The following is a 22,626-nucleotide window of genomic DNA, read 5'->3' as shown; positions in this document are numbered from 1 at the left end:
TGGCATGACTTTGACATTCAAGAAATGGTTTCACGTGCAGCCAAGATATAATCAGAGAAAAATCTACACTCAAGAAATTGTGGTCGATTAAGAAATTTTGGACATCCGCAAGGAAATGCCTAGTATTTTTTTACAGTTACATACATTCAATTACACAAGCATTTAAATCATTGTTGTGATATAAATGTACAGACAGCAGGGATTTTGGATGTGCAAGTACTGCACCATCCTTTTACATCTGAGATTTAGGTTTATTTCCTCCCTGACAAATTGGCCAGCTTCCGTTGTAATTCATCAACAAATTATATTGTAATCTGGCTCTCTCACGAGATCTTTTATTGAAGTTCACAGAGAAAGACACATTCCTCCAGCAATTAACATCTCCTTTGCGTGACTTGAATGGGCACAGTAGCCCGCAGGAACATCCAGGAGCAGGCTTCTTAGATTTTGTTTCCCCTCTTCCCCATCCCCCCACACGACCGGAAACAAGAGATAATTGGAAGTTTGCATGATATTGCTGCATCATTCTGAATTAAATTTGTTTGTCGGTACAACAAAATACATTCAATTTTGAAATACAAAATAAAAACACTGCAAAATATCTGAAAGTACACAGACACGATAGAACTCTGCTTTAGCCACACCGCCATTAATTATCATGGGCTGCATGAAAATTGAAATGTTATAGTCTATCTGCAGTGGATGCTCAGTATCAAAGTTCTGTCCTGTTTCACTATGAGTTTCTTCCACTGATTCTGGATTCAAAAAAGTTTTGTTTTAAGTTTCATCTCAAGACAGTGATATTCTTGACCTTCACAAAATAAAAATAACCATGGAAGAATCCCAACTGAACCCATGCTAAGCATTCATAATACCTCGCGAAAGCTAACCTATCCATACTTTTGAGTGAAGTAGTCACAGCTTTGATTGCCTCACTGGGTGGTCTATTACCACTAGAGAGTGGGCACAAAGCCCATTCGAGAATCTGTTTCCAATAAAGAAATGAATGGACTCAATGCAGGTAGAGTAATCTTCACATTTGAAAACAAATTATACAGCTTCATTTATGCTTCTGACAATCTTCTAATTTTAGTCGTACAAGATTAGAAATTCAGATATTCCCAGACTTTAAACTCCGAAAAATTATTTTCAAGGTATCTTGTTGCCAGTAATGATAGTGTAGACTTTTCAACAAGAGACTAATCAGCTCATCGAGCTCATCTGCATTTTCTCATTCACGGGGGAAGCTCTACCTCAGAGCCTTTCATTCTAACCTTTTCAATGATTGAAAAGGAGGTACATGAATTGTAAAAACTAGTAAATGAATAAACTCATTTTTCTCAAGTATTCCTCCCTGTTTCACTGCAAAGTCTGAACATTCCTGGTTTGTGTTTCCACGTTTTCATTTAAAATGCAGCAGCACTTTTTTGTTAATCGTGCAGTAAATAATACATAATCTTTGCAGATTTTAAAGAATAAGCATTGTGCAAAAAAAACAGAATTTTGGTTCCTTACTCAAAGTGTAGAATTATCTTGATGTACCTCAGCAAATCTACATGCTATTGATCTTCAGAATAGAGTACAGTAAACACTCACAATAACAGACCATGGAGGGGTTGGGGCCATTATTGCCGATTGTCCGCTATAACCGAGTGAGGGGGAAAGTTTAACCCAAGGCATGAAGGGGAGAAACATGGCATTGGGGGTGTTAAACAAGTGGGGATTCACGGGCCGGGGAGTTTCAGAGCCCCCGACTCTACACTCGGTGTGCCGGGGATGAGCCCGATACTCACGCAACCTTCATGCCGCTCGCTCTCTCCGCCCCCATGATCAGAAGCATGTCACATGATGCCAGCTCATTGTGTAACCTGGTGGGAGTGGGGGTGCGACAGGAGCCTCGGTCCGCTAGAACCAAGATCTGCTGTATGTAGGTCCGTTATTGCGAGGGTTTACTGTTCTCATATTTCGCACAATGCTAAAAATGATGAGATAATTAAAAGCAGAGGAAAAAAATATTAAAAAGAAAATATAATTATGACTCATTGAAGCACCAAAATCAAATCACAATTTTGTGTATTTTTTGATAAGCAAGTGCCGCTTTGTCCTATTCAGCATATAAACCTCAACAATGATTTAATAACAGTTTCAATTGAGTAGTTACTTAAAAATAGCAAATTTCCATAATTATCATCCATTAAAAAAATCAAGCAGATTCCCAGATATCAATAGGGTTCACGTAGAACAATAGACAATTGGTGCAGGAGTAGGCCATTCGGCCCCTCGAGCCAGCACCACCATTCAATGTGATCATGGCTGATCACAAATAGGAAGTGCTCAGCAATCCACTATGTTTCTATTGCTCTACTTGATAATTTCCTGCCTTTCCATCTCTGAACAATACACTTTCTTTGGCAAAGATCACAACCAAATAAGCTCAAGTCACTGAAGAACTGAAGTCCGTCAACTACTTTTACTCCTTCCAGATCCAATGTGTAACTGGTATCTTTTTAAAATTTTCAGAACAATTATTCCTTGGATAGCATTTTGTATCAGGCTTTGATTTTATTAATAGAACATAGAACAAGCACAGGATCCCACAATCTCCATGCCGAATATGATGCCGTTAAACTAATCTCCTCTGTCTACACATGATCCATATCCCTCCTGTCCCTGCATATTCACGCACCTACCCCAAAGCCTCTTAAATGCTGTTATCTTATCTGCCCCCACCACTGTTAATTATCAATAATAAATCTTATTATGTGAAAATAAAATATTATTAACTTTGAACATTCAACAATTTTAAGTAACATTGCTTAATCCTTTAATGCAAAGCCAGCATATTTCAACAGCACCATAAACCTCATCACTGACAAAAATACAAAAAGTACCAGAAAAAAAATCTATTTATAATTTCTCTCAGTAAGTGAATACATTGCTAATTATAGCTAAGTTATGCCACACAAATAGGTAATCTGAACCAGACTGCCAGTAAAGTACTGTGTGTAAAAATAAATCAAAGGATTGCCCTCTGTTAATCAATTTAGTACTTGTCTGCTGTAATCTGTTTTTATTAATAGAACATAGTAATCTAAACCACAGTTTAAGAATAAGGGGTAAGGCATTTAGAACAGAGATGAGGAAAAACTTTTTCAGTCAGAGAGTTGTGAATCTGTGGAATTCTCTGCCTCAGAGGGCAGTGGAGGCCAATTCTCTGAATACATTCAAGAGAGAGCTAGATAGAGCTCTTAAGGATAGCGGAGTCAGGGGGTACGGGGAGAAAGCAGGAACAGGGTACTGATTGAGAATGATCAGCCATGATCACATTGAATGGCGGTGCTGGCTCGAAGGGCCGAATGGCCTACACCTGCACCTATTGTCTATTGTTTGTGTGCTGGAGTAATAGAGTCATAACATCATACAACACAGAAGCAGATCCTTCGGCCCGACTCATTCATGCTGTCAAAGATGCCCCATCTAAACTAGTCCCATTTGTCCTCGTTTGGTCCATATCCCTCTAAAAACATTCCTATCCATGTACCTGCCTGTGTCTTTTAAATTCTATTATAGTATCTGCCTCAACTACCTCCTCGTTCCATATATCCACCACCCTCTGAGTAAAAAGGTTCCCCCTTAGACTCGTATTAAATCTTTTCTGTTTCACATTAAACCAATGTCCTCCAGTCTTGATTCCCCTACCCTGCATTCACTATATCAATTCCCCACAATTTTATACATCGCTATAAGTTCACCTCTTAGCCTCCTGCACTCCAAGGAAGAAAGTGCTAGCTTGCTCAATCGCTCCCAACAGCTCAGGACCTCAAGTCCTGACAATATTCTGGTAAATCTTCTCTGCGCTCTTTGCAGCTTACTAACATGAGAGAGCAAAGACCAGAAACAAAGTAAAATATGAAAAATGTTTTAAACAAAGCAAAAATCTGCACAAAAATATGAAAATATCACAATGAACAACACAAAATAGGGAAAAAATATTTTATCACTAATGATTCAACAGCAAGATGGAGAAGGTAGAATTCTGAAAAATTAAAAGGTATAGAAAAAAAGTATTCATCATCTTCCTTCCCAAAGGTGGTTAGATGTACACATGTAACATAAATTAGTTTGTCACAAAATGCTGGAGTAACTCAGCGGGTCAGGCAGCATCTCAGGAGAGAAGGAATGGGTGACGTTTCGGGTCGATACCCTTCTTCAGACTGATGTCAGGGGAGGGAGCGGGACAAAGATAGGATGTAGTAGGAGACAGGAAGACAGTGGGAGAACTGGGAAGAGGGAGGTGAAAGGGAGGGACAGAGGTACTATCTGAAGTTAGAGAAGTCAATGCTTATACCGCTGGGGTGTAAAGTGCCCAAGCAAAATATTAGATGCTATTCCTCCAATTAGCGCTGGGCCTAACTATGACAATGGAGGAGGTCCATGACAGAAATGTCAGACTGGGAGTGGGAGGGGAGTTGCTCATCCACTGGGAGATCAGGTTGGTTAAGGCGGACTGAGCGAAGGTTTTGAGCGAAACGATCGCCGAGCCTGCGTTTGATCTCGCCGATGTAGAGAAGTTGACATCTGGAACAGCGGATACAATAGATGAGGTTGAAGGAGGTGCAGGTGAACCTCTGCCTCACCTGGAAAGAAGAAGGAGGTAAAGGGGCAGGTGTTGCATCTCCTGGGGTTGCAGGGGAAAGTACCTGGGGAGGGGGTGGTTTGGGTGGGAAGGGACGAGTGGACCAGGGAGTTACGGAGGGAATGGTCTCTGCGGAAAGCAGAAAGGGGTGGAGATGGGAAGATGTGGCCAGTAGTGGGATCCCGTTGGAGGTGACAGAAGTGTTGGAGGATAATTTGTTTATACGACGGCTGATGGGGAGGAAGGTGAGGACAAGGGGGACTCTATCCTTGTTACGAATGGGGAGAGAGGGAGCATGAGCGGAGCTGCGGGATATAGAAAGGTCGCTTGGGCACTTTACACCCCAGCAGTATGAACATTGACTTCTCTAACTTCAGATAGTTCCTCTGCCCCTCTCTTTCCCATCCTCTTCCCAGTTCTCCCACTCTTCCTGTCTCCTACTACATCCTATCTTTGTCCCGCCCCCTCCCCTGACATGAGTCAGAAGGGTCTCAACCCGAAACGTCACTCATTCCTTCTCTCCTGAGATGCTGTCTGACCCACTGAGTTACTCCAGCATTTTGTGTCTACCTTTGAACCAGCATCTGCAGTTATTTTCCTAAATAAATTGGTTTGTGATTCGCCTGCATTAGATTAACTTTGGTCAACAGTAATATTGTGCCACTAAGTCAAGACAATTTGTAATCAGGCCCCATTCATACTACAGAGACACTTTCAGTACAATATAGAGATGTGGGCGTTGAACTGTTCAAGGTCCTATGTTTCAGATGTGAAAACATTAAATCAAATCTACAGATATGCCCATCGCACCTCTAATGTTCAGTGCAACATTTCAGGATATTAAGGGCCGCACAGTGGTGCAGATGGTAGAGCTGCTGCCTCACAACACCGGAGAATCGGGTACTGTCTGTGTGGAGTTTCATCACCAGAATGACCCCAGATGCTGTGCGTGGAGTTTGTACGTTCTCCGTGACTGCGTGGGTTTCCTCCAGGTGCTGTGGTTTCCTCCCACATCCAAAGATGAGCAGGTTTATGGCCTCTGTAAATTATCCCTCGTGTGTAAGACTGGATGAGAAAGTGGGATATCATAGATCAAGTGAGAAAGGGTGATTGATGGTCGGCGTGGACTCGGTGGGCCAAAGGGCCTGTTGCCATGCTACATCTCTAAACTAATTTCTCAGCTAATAACACCAAATGCAGACTATATAGTCAAAAACATTAACACGTTGGTCAGACCACACGGCATGAAAATTGCCTCTTATAATATGCCCACTTTTCAAAGGTACTTTGTTGGCTTTGGATAAGAAAGACATTAAGTCAAAGCAAGCATTTTCTCTTTCATCTGTGGACAACTGCATGGTGGACCAGTGAAGGAAATGCAGTACACAATTCATCCAAACTCTTCAAAGGTACAAGGTTCAAGAGTAAATAGGAAGCATATCCATGAAGTGAAGGCACACATTCACAAATAACCATTCTGGAAACATGAAAGTTTAACCTTTTGACTCCTTGCTTTGATCTTAGTCACATCAGTAAATGTGTAATGGTGACTTATCTGTGGAAACCCAGCTGTTTCCCATTGTGAAATGAATGATCACTTCAGAAATCCTCTCACGTTTGTGAGAAAATTTAGATCGCCCCGACATGGGACTTCAATCGGCAGTTGCGGGAGCTTCGGTTCGACTCCCCTGACCGCAGGAGAAAAGGAGGGAAGAAGATTAGACTTTATTGCCTTCCATCACAGTGTGGAATGTGGGGAATCCGCTGTGGTAGATGTTCATGTTAACTTTTATGTAGTTGTGTGTCTTGTTGCTTTTTTTAGTATGGCTGGATGTTAAATCGAGTTTTGATGCACCTTAATTGGTGCACGTGACATTGAAAGACCTTTGAACCTTTATATTGCAGCAAGTATCAATCTTTCATTTCTAGTTAGTATAGTCCAATAATCAGCAATTTTATATATTCTATGATTAATTTTACTGATTGTATGAGTTATTGTCAGCAAACAATGAATCATTCTACATGTCCTTATCATCATCTATCTTCAGTGTAAACCAGCATCTGCAGTTCCTTCCTGCAGTTCTTCCAACACTTTGCTTCGGATTCCAGCATCCGAAGTCTCTCGTGTCTCCTCCTGTTGTTGGAATCAAACCCATACAACACAGGAGTAACAACTGGATCACATGTGGAATGTGCAGCATGCATAATAAGTGAGGTGATCTAATATGGTTATCTACATCTCCCACATCCCTCTTCTAGCAGCTCCACTTCTGCTTATTCTCACACCCTTGTTTCACCCCCAAACAAAATGTCAATGAGCACTTGGAACAAATGGTCCATGCAAGAGCTTTGAAGTCAAGATAGATGCCTGCAACACCAGATCTGTAACCTCACAAGGACAGACGTCAGCAGCTTAAAATAACTCCCTTAAGAAATGTAACAGCGCTACAGTAATATTTATCAGCTAGTCAATATTTATCAGCTAGTCATAATTGCTTTAAATATGATGGGCAAGTAGATTCGTCCTACTATTGAGCATAGATTTAGCTAGCACCTGGAATTGGCACCAATTATGCACCCTTCCCAATAATTTGTGCAGTGTCTCATATCATACCATTTTGGATACTACAGCAGCATCAACAATACCTGCGTCACTCAAATAGCAGGTAATAAGGAGCCACATTTCATGGTCAAATTGTAAAATCTGCCATTGTTTTTATTTCTAAATTTAGCCTAATGTCAGAGATTTTATATAATGTAATGAAAACTTATTCAGATTACATATTGGAAATTTGTGCAAAGATGAAAATTGTTCTCAGAACAGGCATTGTGAGGTATTTTTTTGTTGGCCTTAGGTCAAGGTTCTAAATTTCTGCTTAACCTCTTAAATGCCAATAACAATTATCACTGGTTAATTTTCACAGTAGGAATTACATTGGAGGGATTTTCAAGCCTTTTGTTTGGTCACACATTCTTACAAGGACCTCACATTCTTCTTCAATATTTAGAGTGCGCATTTCACAGAGATTTAAGTTTGTGTTTTAGATTTTAGATTTAGAGATACAGCGCGGAAACAGGCCCTTCAGCCCACCGAGTCCGCGCCGCCCAGCGATCCCCACACATTAACACTATCCTACACACACTAGGGACAATTTTTACATTTATCCAGTCAATTAACCTACATACCTGTACGTCTTTGGAGTGTGGGAGGAAACCGAAGATCTCGGAGAAAACCCACGCAGGTCACGGGGAGAACGTACAAACTCCATACAGACGGCGCCCGTAGTCAGGATCGAACCTGAGTCTCCGGCGCTGCATTCGCTGTAAGGCAGCAACTCTACCGCTGCGCCACCGTGCCAACACCAGGGGAGTTTTGTTTTTGTTTCCAAATACACAGGACAAGATGTTAGAAATCCAAAGTGCCAAATGTCAATTTGCTCCCGGTGGTGATGGGAGGCTTATGCACTCACCTATGCTCCTCCGATGTTGAGAAAGGCTAGGCAGACACGTCATTGGGGTTATCAAGTGGTCACCTACTTTCATCGACGTTTCGCTGATTGAACCCACGACGTCTCCAGTAGGCTCAGCAGTGCATTCTGGCGTCCCAGAACCACCCCCCTCTGCATCTGCCTAGCCGGCTTATTTGGGAGACCAGATGGGGTCTTTCCTCTTCAGCCAGAGCCACTGGCTACTCCGCTCTGCCACCTGTGATGTTTCCTTGATAGCCTGGCATAGGGCTTGTCCGCTGATCCCCAGGTCCTTCATCAGTCTTACGGTAGATGTTGCCACAAATCCTCGACATCCAACTTCTACCGGGCAGATCTTTGCTCTCCAGCCCCGCTGTTCTGCCTCCGCTGCAAGGTCTGTGTAGCGCAGTTTCTTTCTTTCAAAGGCTTCCTGCACAGCATCCTCCCAAGAGACTGTGAGCTCCACAAAATACACCATGCGCTGAGAGTTGGACCAGAGGACAAGATCAGGCCTCAAGTTGGTGATGGCTATCTCTGGTGGAACTGTAAGCCGTTGGTCCACATCCACCAGCATCTGCCAGTCCCGGGCTGCCTCCAGCTGTCCAAACCTTGTCCTTGGTGGAATTTTCCGTTGCTTTTGTTCCCCCTCCCGAACAAAGGCAATTGGCATAACTGGGTTGGTTGTTCTGGGCGGCAGGGCATTGTTGGTTGTTCTCCTGCTTTCCAGAGTCGCTGCCAGGCATTTGAGCACTTGATTATGACCTCCAGGTGTACCGTCCTTGGGAGAGGCTTACTTTACACCCAGTGAGGATGTGCTTAAGCATGGCTGGTGTTGAACACAGGGGGCATGATGGATCTTCGCCCAGCCATTGGTTGAGATTTTTTGGGCTAGGAAGGACATCATAGGTTGCCCGAATGAGGAAGCTTATCCTGCTCGCCTCCATCTCCCACATGTCCTTCCAGCTGATCTTTCGCTTTTCCACACTCTCCCATCTCATCCACTGGCCCTGTTTAGCTTGCGACACAGCCTTGGCACACCTACTCGACTCCTCCTGTCGGCGGACTTCGGCCGTGACCAACTTCCGGCGCTCCAGTGAGGATGCCTTGTTCCAGCAAGGTCGCTTTCCGCCAAGCCCCAAGCCACTTCGTCCGTGTTGGACTTGCCCAATCATGTCGCCTAGGTGAAGAGCAGAATTTGCCTGCTGTGTCGCATTCTTAGTTGTCCACTTCCTTCCTGTTGCCAGGGTTGGGGCAGCAGCTCGGATGACAGTGTCCCTCGATTCTGCCAGGGTCATCTCTAGTCTGACTTTAGTGCACTTGAATTTGACAGAGTGTAACAATGTTGAGAAGAACACACATTATAATGTCTTGTACATTATATTGACCAGTTGAAGAACTTTGTGCAGATTTTCAATTTCCCTTGCTTTCTTACTTCGAAAAGATAAGGAATTAGAAGTGGACTACATGGAGGAATGTTTCCTGTGATTTAGCTGTCCAAAATACATGTGTGGCTGGAAAGCAAACAGGCTCCATCTTAAAACATATTAAGTTAGCTGCTGTTAGCCAAATCTGATACTCTGATGTGACTAGGTAGACACAAAATGATGGGAGTAACTCAGCGGGACAGGCAGCATCTCTGGAGAGAAGGAATGGGTGATGTTTCGGGTCAAGACCCTTCTTCAGACTGATGTCAGGGGAGTCTACTTTGATGCGACAACTGAGGTCAATGCCTCCTGAGTTTGGACAGTTAGTGGCATGAACTGGGTTGGAGCGTGGTAGGTGCTAACACAGGCAAGGATGACATGAGCTTCTAACTGCAATCGACAAGCTGAGTTGGAAATGCATGTATGTGCAATGTGATCAAACTTAATTGTCTGTAATGCCCTTTCTTCTTAGAAACCCTACTGAGATGATCAGAGTGCAATGCAAAGAATAGTCACTAAGATAAAAGATGAAGATTGACCAGTACAGGCAGAAATGTATCTAGCAAATGGCCAATGTCCCTGTGCAAGGGTTAAAGGAAAACGAGACGAGGAAATCATTAATAATGAAATTGTAAGAAAATAAATTTAATCGTTTATTTAGTACAGAGTTGAAAAAGTAAAGACAGACTACAGCTGATTATTTATAGGAACTGTGTTGGTAACAATTTTTAAAGGCAAGTAGATACTGTTCAAAAATTTGTTTCAGAGATACATTGTTAAAGCTTATTTCAAGTATGATTGATGCACGCATTTAACGGTGTATTAGTGTGATCAAAGGTGAAACATACTTCCTAGTAGAGCGAAACAGAGTTAATGTTGCAGGTCAACGATCTTTTATTAGACTGTCATCAGCTTGAAAAGTTAACTTTGTTTCTTTCTCCACAAATACTGCCTTATCCTTATTTCACATTTGCAGTATTGGGCATTTTTTTGCTTTTCAAATATTTTTCTTTTTAGGTGAGAAATTGGTCTGAACCATATCATGGTGAATGGATTTTGACATAAAGCATGACTTTGCACTATGACTCAATTTCACAAGGACAAAAAGACATTTACACACAAGCTAATCTACAAATTGCCTGACCCTGTCCATACCCTTCCATTTTCTCTTCCACTATAATCCAGCTTGCTTTTAAATTACATTAAATTTGTCCAACAGGAAAACATTCCACTCCACCTCTCATGCCCCCAATTATAATCTTGAGTCTATCCCTTACAAAATTAGTGGAAACAGTCAAGTCTAGTTTAGTTTAGAGATACAGCGCGGAAAAGTTCCCACCGAGACAACACCAACCAGCGATCCCCACACATTAACACAAGCCTACACACACTACACACACTTGGGACAATTGTTTTTACACTTATACCAAGTATACAAACCCAAGCCAATTAACTTACAAACCTGTACGTCTCTGGAGTGTGGGAGAAAACTGAAGATATCGGAGAAAACTCACGGGGTCACAGAGAGAACGTACAAACTTCATACGGATAGCACCCATAGTCAGGATCGAACCCGGGTCTCTGGTGCTGTAAGGCAGCAACTCTACCACTGCGCCGCCCCCCATACCAGTCATTCATTATTAATATTAGAAAAATGGCACAAATTTCAATAACCTTATAAAGTTTCTCTTAATCTCCATTCCAGCAAAGATATTTGATTAAAACAAATGACAAAGTGAAAACTAAATAAGGAAAAGTCCCTCCTGAAATATTGCAGGAGAAATGCTCCAATACCTAACTTCATTTACGATGTTCAATCATAGAAACAAGTGAACCACAATTAATAACTGCATGTTGTGGAGAAAATTTTTTTTTTACAATACATTTATGCTTCTAATGACTAATTCAAATTAAACTTGTTGATGCTCATTGTTTAATGCACTGAGTCAATGCACTTATTCAAAAAATAGCTATTGATTTACATGAAGATATTTATTCAGAAAATGTATATTTAAAATGAGAGAACTGGGAGGACACGCAAAAAAAAGAAGAATGCTGAAGCTAATGTACAGACACAGGACTGTAAAATAATCAGTGTAGGTTCTTCCTCTAACCCTGTATGCTCAAATTTCAAAGGCATTTGTGAATCATAAAGTGGGTAGCATTTTGTAATTCGGAAGTTGCATTATGCAAGAATTTATGAATCACTGCCCATCCCAATAACTTCTGTTGTGCTGTGATCCAACATCCGATTTCTACTTATCTACTGCAGTAAACTACATTATCTAGGTGTTAGTTATAGGAAGTCTTACCTTCTGAAGATCAACCAGCCCATATTCCACTGCTGATGTCAACACATCCTGAGCCTGGAAATTTTAAACAAAGGAATATTGTAAACAAATTGATAGAAAGATGTATAGGTATGTAGGTTAATTGGCTGGGCAAATGTAAAAATTGTCCCTAGTGGGTGTAGGATAGTGTTAATGTGCGGGGATTGCTGGGCGGCGCGGACCCGGTGGGCCGAAGGGCCTGTTTCTGCGCTGTATCTCTAAATCTAAATCTAAATCTAAATCTAAATCACTGTTTTCATTCTTTAATTGCTGAATTGATCCTAAGTGATAGAGAAATCTTGAAGCAAGAATAATGTTCCGTGCTACATGCCAGGATTTGAACCCTATCATGTAATGAACTATCAGAAATGATTCTTTTGGAAGATATTCATTCCACATCACTGCAAAAAAAGGAATCAGGGCATACCAGACACTGGCTTTTTTTTAACTCAGATCACAGTGCCTCTGGTAAAGCATAGAATGTACTCAACAAAACAAACAGTTCATATGGGAAAAAAATTATAACGCATTAGTACTTCTCACAGCTGTGCAACTTTGACTGGAAAGATGAATGTGACTTCCTGTCACTTCCAATACTCAGTTGATACACCACTGCGGTACTGAGGGTCTGCTGCAATGACAGAGATACCATCTTTGGATGAGAGGTTAAACCAAGATCCCATGTCAGAGGGTGTTCAGAGGGTCAGCGGGTGGTGAATCTGTGGAATTCTTTGTCCCAGAAGGTTGTAGCGGCCGTCAATGGATATTTCTAAGGCAGAGATACTGCAGATAGATTCTTGATTAGTTTGGGTGTCAGGGTTTATGGGGAGAAGGCAGGAGAATGGGGTGAGGAGGGAGAGATAGATCAGCCATGATTGAATGATGGAGTAAACTTGATGGGCCAAATGGCCTAATTCTGCTCCTTATGACCTTATGACCATGTACTCTCTCAAACAAAAATATCGAAACATAGAAAATAGGTGCAGGAGTAGGCCATTCGGCCCTTCGAGCCAGCAATATGATCATGGCTGATCATACAAAATCAATACCCCGTTCCTGCTTTCTCCCCATATCCCTTGATTCCGTTAGCTCTAAGAGCTATATCTAACTCTCTCTTGAATACATCCAGTGAGTTTGGCTTCCACTGCCTTCTGTGGCAGAGAATTCCACCGATTCACAACTCACTGGGTGAAAAAGATTTTCCTCATCTCAGTCCTAAATGGCCTACCCCTAATTCTTAAACTGTGACTCCTGGTTCTGGACTCCCCCAATATCGGGAACATTTTTCCTGCATTTAGCCTGTCCAATCCCTTAGGAATTTTATATGTTTCTATAAGATCCCCTCTCATCTTTCTAAATTCCAGTGAATATAAGCCCAGTCGATCCATTCTTTCATCAAATGTCAGTCCCGCCATCCCGGGAATTAACCTGGTGAACCTACGCTGCACTCCCTCAATAGCAAGAATGTCCTTCCTCAAATTAGGAGACCAAAACTGCACACAATACTCCAGGTGTGGTCTCACTAGGGCCCTGTCCAACTGCAGTAAGACCTCCTTGCTCCTAAACTCAAATCCTCTCGCAATGAAGGCCAACATGCCATTAGCTTTCTTCACTGCCTGCTGTACCTGCACGCTTACTTTCAGTGACTGGTGTACGAGGACACCCAGGTCTCGTTGCACCTCCCCTTTTCCTAATCTGACACCATCCAGATAATAATCTGCCTTTTTGTACTTTCCACCAAAGTGGATAACCTCACATTTATCCACATTATACTGCATCTGCCATGCATCTGCCCACTCACCCAACCTAGTATTTCTCCCTCAACCAACAGGATGGAAGTTTATATCCGGTCATTATTGCGTTACCATTTCTAAAAGTCTGCCGCTTGCAAATTGCTCCACATTTGATAGAACATAGAACAGTAAACCACAATGTTTCTGCCAAACATGGGGCCAAGTTAATCTGATCTCATCTGCTTGTACATGATCTATATTCCTCTATTCCCTGCACTTCCATGTGCCTATCTAAATGCCCTTTAAACCCCACTATCGCATCTGCATCCACCGCCAATGCATTCCAGTCCATCACCTCCCTCTGTATAAAAAAAACTTGCCCTGCACATCTCCATTAAGCTTTCCCCTTCTCATCTTATATCTACGCCCTTCAGTGCTGGAGATTTCCACCCTGGGAAAAAGGTTCTGACTGTCCACCCTATCTATGCCTCTCATCATTTTATATACTTCTTTCAAGCCTTCCCCTCATCCTCTGATGTTCCAGAGAGAAACAATCCAAGTCTATCCAACCTTTCTTTACCTGTAGCTGAAACCCTCCAATCCAGGCAACATTCTGGTAAACCTATTTTGCACCCTCTCCGAAGCCTCCACATCTTTCCTGTAATGAGACGTCCAGAACTGTATGCAATACTCCAAATTAATTTCATTTATGACTACTCTTCAAAAGGACATCATGAACTGCAAAGCGCTGTGCAATTTCCAGGCCATTATCTTCTTTTTTTAATAACTTAGCACTTTTATATCCCTCTATTTCAAATACCTATTGCAAATATGATTGGCTATTTTGAATCAATAATGATCCCATTGCGAAAGCTCTCTGCTTTTTTTTTCCATTTAGCTCTTCAGTTTTATTGACTGATTAGATATATGTTAAAATTCAAAGTTTGAAAGTTATTTGTATATTGAACGATACTTTTCTTCTCTTCCTGGCATGATAACAGATTTCAAAAAGATAATGATAAGAATCTAGCTCCCCAGAGACTGACCAAAGAGCATTTGGTTGAACACGCAATTCTGAAGGGCACGCAAGCCTCTGGAAGGAAATAAAATGTCACACCCAATTTCTATCCCTTAACCCGTTTACCTCTCCCTTTAAAAGGATAAATGTTGGGCAACAATTATTTTGGACCTCAAAGTCAAGGCCCTGATGATAAAGATCCTCAGACAATGTCTAAACTCACATGTGAAGAAAGCCCAGAAGTTCGGCTAGACTGAATGAAACTACTTGCCAGTGTGACTCATTAAGAAGAGTGGGAGAATATTATCAAGGCAAATTTTAATCACAGTTCAAGTCTTAATCAATGGGACAAGTAGTCCAGTGTGTTTGTGTACCGACTGTTTTGTTCTGGCAATCAGGCTCCTCAGATAAAAATGGCATCCCCTGTTTCTTGTATATAAAGAGACTCCAATTTCTCAGCTTAGTTCCTGCTCAATGCTATGTGTGGGCAGTCATTATCATGTCAAATTTAACCGAGAGATCTCTGGCAAGGAATAATATTATGTTCCATTGAAAGTCCTTTATAGTGAGCAACAAGCAGCAACAAATCAAGTTGTGACATGAGTTCACCACAATCAGTGAAAACATTTCAGTTTTCAATTCATCATTGGAGATTTTAGTGTGGGCATGTCTAAAGTATTTAAAAATTAACTGTTGGTTGGAACCAGGAAGTTTTAAAAAAGTAACAAAAAAGGAACAGCAGATGCTGCTTTATTCCAAAGATAAGACAGGCAGGCTGTGGGTCAGGCAGCATCTCTACAGAAAATGAATAAGTGACATTTCAGATCGGGACCCTTCTTCGGTCCCATTTTTATGTTAAAAAGTTCTGTGTTTCAAGATGGCTGGAGGTTCCTGCGAAGGAATTAAGTGTGAAGGATAATTGGGAAAATATAGATTCACTGCAATCTAACTGAAAAAAATATATGAATTTGGGTTTAAAAAATTGCACTGTTTTTAAAGAACTGCCAAAAAAACAAAGCACCTCAGGAACTGCTTTTGGGAAGTTCACAGAATAAAACAGGCTGATTGAAAAATCTATACCGGTGCAATTTTAACATGCAGAACGTTATCGAAGGTGGTGCTGAATTCCATGTAGACTATATTTGATATTATTTGCTGGGGCCAGGAGCAAGAACACTCCTCCAACTCTCAAAACTAAAACCTGGGCAGTTGCTTCCAAAGTTCTTCCTTTTGTCTGTTTCCAACCCTACTGTGATTACAGCCCTTTATGCCACCAGACTCAGGAACAGCTTCTTCCCCTCTGTGGTCAGGCTTCTGATCGGTCCTTCCATAAGCTTGGATGTCGTCCTATTCACCTCTACCCCATGATGGATATTGGACTCAGTCTGCGGAACTGATGTGCTACAATGCTGAGATTGTATTTGGCACTCTGTATCTTCCCCTTTACTCTATCTATTGTACTTGTTTGACTTGATTAAATTTATGTAGACCGGTTTGGATCGTTTGGAAAGCAAACCTTTTCACTGTACGATTGACAAATTAATAAACCTAAAGCCCATTTGTTTTGGGCCTGGATGAACATTCTTGCACCTGGCCCTAGCAAATAATCCTATCGATTTGCTATCTCTCCTATAAAACCATCTTCTCAACCTAAAGTCAGTGAGCAGCATCAGATGGCCTTCGGTTACCATCAGTAAGCAGGCTCTATTTAAAGAAGGCAAAGGTAATGTTAAAACCCTGCCTTTCATTTTGAAATCAAGTTGAAAGGTACCCATTAAAACAAAAAAAGCCAGTGCTCACCATTTTGCTGCTCAGCATCACACAGTTTGTGTACAGAAACTCAATCACAGCCAGAAAGATATCTGGCTGCACATCTGAAAGAACAAATGGCATGTCAGCGTCTTTTGCATCACATGACAGAGGTTGCTGGGCGAACATGGCACTGAACGCCTCACAGCGACAGGCTAAGATGCAGCGGTGAGCATATACCACTCTCCTCTCCTTTCCCACAATGAATTTTACATCACTGGTTAAAAGAAACACAGGGGGGAAAAAACACAAATTAGCCACAATACAGACTCATAATTACAGAAATAACAAACTGCATTTATAAAGCATCTTCAACTCTGCAAAACGACATAGCCTGCTTCAAGAGGAGTGTTACAAAGCATTTTTTGGCAGCAAGCCACACAAGAGAAATTAGAGCAGAAACCAAAAGATATTGGTTAAAGAGATAGGTATGAGGAACGTTTTAGAGAAAGATAAAGAAATGGAAAGGTTTAGAGTGAAAATTGCAGAGCCAGAGTCTTAGAAGCTGAAAGCATGAATCTCAATCGCGCAACAATTAAACCCTGGAGGACAGAAGTATTGGCTGCGCATACCTCAGAAACTAATAGAGCAAAAGCCAGAATTGTGCAGAATAAATGTAGAATTCCCCCATATGATACAATACCACAATTGCCACCCTCGAGATCTAAATATTACATAGATCACAGTGCATTTTTCAAACTTATTATTATACTTTATGATGTTACATTTATTAAAGAAAATTAGAAGAGAATTACCATAAATGGGCCATAATTCTTTTTACATACAATGCGGAAAAATATCACTGTGTGGGAAAAACAACATTGTTCCCTTATACTCTCCCTATTAGGTTTGCTGTTGAGTTAACACAAGTTATTAAATAATTCATTCTTCATACTTGAGTCCTCCCACAGACTGAGTGTGGGAAATATTACAACCAAGCCAAACATAAAGTGCACTTCCAAGTACAAGCACAGAAGCTGTTAAATTAAACATTAGCTGAGGATTTTTCTCCCTCTAACCTGAATACACTGAGTTTAACATGAGTTTAACTGCAGATGTTAAGAGACCCGAAACCTCACCCATTCCTTCTCTCCAGAGATGCTGCCTGTCCCACTGAGTTGCTCCAGCTTTTTGTGTCTACACTGAGTTTAATCAAGGTTTCAAGGTTAGTTTATTGTCACATGTACTGTTTCCAAATACACAGGACAAGATGTTAGAAATCCAAAGTGCCAAATGTCAATTTGCTCCTGGTGGTGATGGGAGGCTTATGCACTCACCTATGCTCCTCCGATGTTGAGAAAGGCTAGGCAGACACGTCATTGGGGTTATCAAGTGGGCACCTACTTTCATCGACGTTTCGCTGATTGGACCCACGACGTCTCCAGTAGGCTCAGCAGTGCATTCTGGCGTCCCAGAACCACCCCCCTCTGCATCTGCCTAGCCGGCTTATTTGGGAGACCAGATGGGGTCTTTCCTCTTCAGCCTCATTAAAGTAGTGAAATTCGAATTACCATACAGCCATACTAAAAAAAAATTAAAAGCAACAAGACACACAACTACATAAAAGTTAACATAAACATCCACCACAGCGGATTCCCCACGTTCCTCACTGTGATGGAAGGCAATAAAGTCCAATCCTCTTCCTCGTTTATTCTCCCGCGGTCGGGGCAGTCGAACCATCCGCAGTCAGGGTGATCGAAGCTCCCGCATCGGGGCGATCGAAGCTCCCGTGGCTTGGAGTTCCCAAAGTAGGTCTCGAACCAGAGACCACGAGCTCCACGATGTTACAGTCCACAGGCCCCCGCGGTTGGAGCCCCAAAGTCGAACCCCAACAAGGATTGCAAGCTCCATGATGTTAAGTCCGCAGGCTCCCGCGGTGGAGCTCTCGAAGTCGGTCTCCCGCAAAGGCCTCCAACTCCTCGATCTCCAGCAAAGGCCTCCAACTCCTCAACATCTCACAGTGCAGAGTTCTTCACTCCCTAGCCAGCTAATCCCTGGCAGTTCCACTCTGTGTTCAAATGTGGCATTTCACAATACATTTCAGAACCCAACATAACTTCGATACATCCTGCAGTACTGCTAATTGGCAGGGAACTGGGGAAAAAATTTAGTTGGTAACATTGTTATAAACAAATACAAAACACGTAGTGAGGCCCAGCGCCAATTGGAGGAACAGCACCTCATATTTCGCTTGGGCAGCTTATACCCCAGCAGTATGAACATTGACTTCTCTAACTTCAAGTAACCCTTGCTTTCCCTCTCATCCATCCCCTCCACCTTCCCTGTACTCCGACCAGTCTTACTGTCTCCAACTACATTTTATCTCTGTTTGCTTCGTTGTTACCTTCTCCCAACTAACAATGATCTATTCTATGTGGAAGAAAGAACTGCAGATGCTGGTTTAAACCGAAGATTGACACAAAAAGCTGGAGTATCTCAGCGGGACAGGCAGCATCTCTGGAGGGAAGGAATGGGTGACGTTTCAGGTCGAGACCCTTCTTCAAATGATCTATTCTATATTTTAGATCTCCATTATCTTTGTCCTGTTTTCACACGTTGCACCTTCTTATCTATACACCTTATCTATGTACCTCCCACTCCCCTGACATCAGTCTGAATAAAGGACTCGACCCGAAATGTCACCCTATCCTTCTCTCCAGAGATGCTGCCTGTCCCGCTGAGTTACTCCAGCATTTTTTGACCATCTTCGATTTAAACCAGCATCTGCAGTTTCTTCTTACACAAAACACATAAAATATCTTTAACAAGTTGTTGGCTACCTCTCCTTGTGTCACTTTTTTTCTGATAATGTCATTTTCTGGCTATGTTGTTGCAAGATGCCTTGGGATAATTAACAGCTTGAACTTGTTTTCGGCGAACCCCACAGCTTTCCTTTCCTTTTTGTTTTGGCATCTGGGCATCATTGGCGTGTGCATTCATTACCAATCGCACTGAGCCATGTTCTTGAGTCGATCAAATTCTTTGCACTACCCCAATGCTGTTGGGCAGGAATATGGACTGAGCAACAATGAAGGAATGGCAATCCATCTGCAAATCAGGATAGTATACAATTTGGAAAGGAAGCAACAAGTCAAGCCCATGCACCTGTTCCTCTTTTCTATTTTGATGGCACAGCTGGCGTGTTTGGGAGATTTACTGGCACACTGTCATTTCTTGAATGTTGCTGTTGCTTCACTCATTCCAGTAAGTGAAGGGTATCTCAACATACACTGGAATTTAGAAGGATGAGAGGGGATCTTATCGAAACGTATAAGATTATTAAGGGGTTGGACACGTTAGAGGCAGGAAACATGTTCCCAATGTTGGGGGAGTCCAGAACAAGGGGCCACAGTTTAAGAATAAGGGGTAGGCCATTTAGAACTGAGATGAGGAAAAACCTTTTCAGTCAGAGAGTTGTGAATCTGTGGGATTCTCTGCCTCGGAAGGCAGTGGAGGCCAATTCTCTGAATGCATTCAAGAGAGAGCTAGATAGAGCTCTTAAGGATAGCGAAGTCAGGGGGTATGGGGAGAAGGCAGGAATGGGGTACTGCTGGAGAATGATCAGCCATGATCACATTGAATGGCGGTGCTGGCTCGAGGGGCCGAATGGCCTCCTGCACCTATTGTCTATTGTCAACATACCCCTGATGTGTGTCTTGCAGGCTGTGGATAGGTTGTAGGGAGTCACTCACCACTGGATGCCCAGCCTCTGACCTATCATTTCAGACTGAGTATTGCTAAGACTGATCCCATTAAGTTTCTAGTCAATGATGACCTCCACAAATTGATGATAGGACCCAAGGTGATGGTAATGCCTTTGCACGTAAAGGATTGAAAACTATGCTCTCTCTTAGCAGAGACAGTCAGTGACTGGCACTTTGGCAGCATCAATGATTCCTGACATTTAAACAATATTTGTCTAAATGGTGACTAGGATTTGCTGCAAGCAGTCTTAATCTAATTTAATTGCTGAGCAGTTGAGAATGCAATTAAACGTTGTGCAAACTCACTTGTAACAATCTGATGGAAGGAAGGACATTGATGTTACAACTAAAGACATTTCCCTGAGGAACCCCTGCAGTTTAGTCCTGAAGTTCCTATGACTGATCTCCAAAAACCTCCCTTTGTGCAGGATATGACTCCAACCACTAATATGTTTTTCCCCTTTGACTCAAGATTTACTAGGGCTCTTTGATATCTTTCTCAGTCAAACGCTTCATTGATGTCACATACAAACACTCTCATCCACGCCTCTGGAACTCAGATAGACACAAAATTTTGGAGTAACTCAGCGGGTCAGGCAGCATCTCAGGAGAGAAGGAATGGGTGACGTTTCATGTCGAGACCCTTCTTCAGACTGATGTCAAGGGAGGGGACGGGACAAAGATAGAATGTAGTCTGGTGGGAGAGCTGGGAAGGGGGAGGGGATAGAGAGGGAAAACAGGGACTATCTGAAGTTAGAGAAGTCAATGTTCATACCGCTGGGGTGTAAACTACCCAAGTGAAATATGAGGTGCTGTTCCTCCAATTTGCACTGGGCCTCACTCTGGCAATGAAGGAGGCCCAGGACAGAAAGGTCAGATTGGGAATGGGAGGGGGAGGGGGAGTTGAAGTGCTGAGCCACCGGGAAATCAGGTTGGTTGAGACGGACTGAGCGGAGGTGTTCAGCGAAACTATCACAGAGCCTGCGCTTGATCTCGCCGATGTAGAGTAGTTGACACCTGGAACAGTGGATACAGCAGATGAGGTTAGAGGAGGTGCAGATGAACCTCTGCCTCACCTGGAAAGACTGTTTGGGTCCTTGGATGGAGTCGAGGGGACAGGTGTTGCATCTCCTGCGGTTACAAGGGAAAGTACCTGGGGAGGGGGTGGTTTGGGTGGGAAGGGACAAGTGGACCAGGGATTTTCGGAGGGAATGGTCTCTGCGGAAAGCAGAAAGGGGTGGAGATGGGCAGATGTGTCCAGTAGTGGGATCCCGTTTGAGGTGGCGGAAATGTTGGAGGATAATTTGTTGCATGCGACGGCTGATGGTGTGGAAGGTGAGGACAAGGGGGACTCTGTCCTTGTTATGAATAGCGGGAGGGGGAGCAAGAGGGGAGCTGCGGGATATTGAGGAGACCCTAGTGAGAGCCTCATCTATTGACATTTGACATTTACACCCTGGGAAAAGGCTGACTATTCAACCTTTCTACGCCTTCATAATTTTATGCACAGGTCCTCCCTAACTTACAATTGCTTGACATATGTACAGCCCATACATACGAACGAGCATTCGAGAGGCCAGCGGTATGGATTTGTCAGTTGCTGTTGAGCTGCAAGCATCTTCTGCCCTGTTGCAACTGGGTTTCTGACTTTCTGGCTGTACAGGTTACAAATAGTTCACAGGAACAAACATTACTATAACCTGGGGGCGCCCTGTACGTTGCCCCTCAATCTCCAAAGCTCCAAAGAAAATAGTGCAAGTTTCTCCAACCTTTCCTTGCAATTCATGCTCTCCAATCCAGCTCTTCCAATTTAGATACCAATCTCCAGTTGTTATGAAGAGGACTTTGCAAAGTCAGCTGTAATTTGCACTGTGTTCAAATTCAGCGACTGGGTTGATAATGAATAGTTTGACCACTTTTATTCTCGTCCATTTCAATATGGCAGTGGGTGGCTTACTAGATCACACTGGAGACCATTTAAGAGACAACCACATTGGTAGCAAAAACAGAAATCGACAGGAACACTCAGCGGGTCAGGAGGCATGTATGGAAAAAGGAACAGAGGCAACAGAAGCAGCATTTCAGGCCATTGACCAGAGTTAATGACCAGAAATGCTGATTGTATTTCTCCCTACTTGAATGCTAGCTAACCTTTTGCGCATTTCCAACATTTTCGGATTTCTCATCATCCCAGTTTTTTCTTCAACCATGTAGAAAACCATCCACTTTTGCAACTTTGTGAATTCACTGTCGAAACCCACCAGGATAGTATTAAATGAGATTTTATAACAAACAGATCTTCGATTAATCAGGATATTGTTCAACATAATGAATTTGAGCCTCTAAACAATCTCCCAAGGAGTTTCTATTTTAGCTTTAGAAACCATAGAAACGTAGAAAAAATGGGTGCAGGAGTAGGCCATTCGGTCCTTCGAGCCAGCACTGCCATTCAATATGATCATGGCTGGTCATCTTAAATCAGTACCCCCTCATTCCTGCTTTTTC

The 22,626-nt window shown here is 42.5% G+C and overlaps 1 protein-coding gene across 1 annotated transcript in view; it reads right to left on the bottom strand.

Annotated features, from left to right (window-relative positions):
- LOC144598354 (BTB/POZ domain-containing protein 19-like) overlaps positions 1 to 22,626 on the bottom strand; it is a 105,932-nt gene that overhangs the window by 74,131 nt on the left and 9,175 nt on the right. Inside the window, exons 2-3 of the mRNA XM_078408415.1 lie at positions 16,409 to 16,634; positions 11,840 to 11,893 (exon numbers count right to left, since the gene is read on the bottom strand). Coding sequence (XP_078264541.1) covers positions 11,840 to 11,893; positions 16,409 to 16,634 — 280 coding nt within the window. The remainder of the gene's footprint in view (positions 1 to 11,839; positions 11,894 to 16,408; positions 16,635 to 22,626) is intronic.

Source organism: Rhinoraja longicauda, chromosome 11 (assembly GCF_053455715.1).
Source record: "Rhinoraja longicauda isolate Sanriku21f chromosome 11, sRhiLon1.1, whole genome shotgun sequence".
NCBI classification, from domain to species: domain Eukaryota; kingdom Metazoa; phylum Chordata; class Chondrichthyes; order Rajiformes; family Arhynchobatidae; genus Rhinoraja; species Rhinoraja longicauda.
Note: the sequence above shows the minus strand (reverse complement) of the source record. Positions and strands in the feature narration are given on the sequence as shown.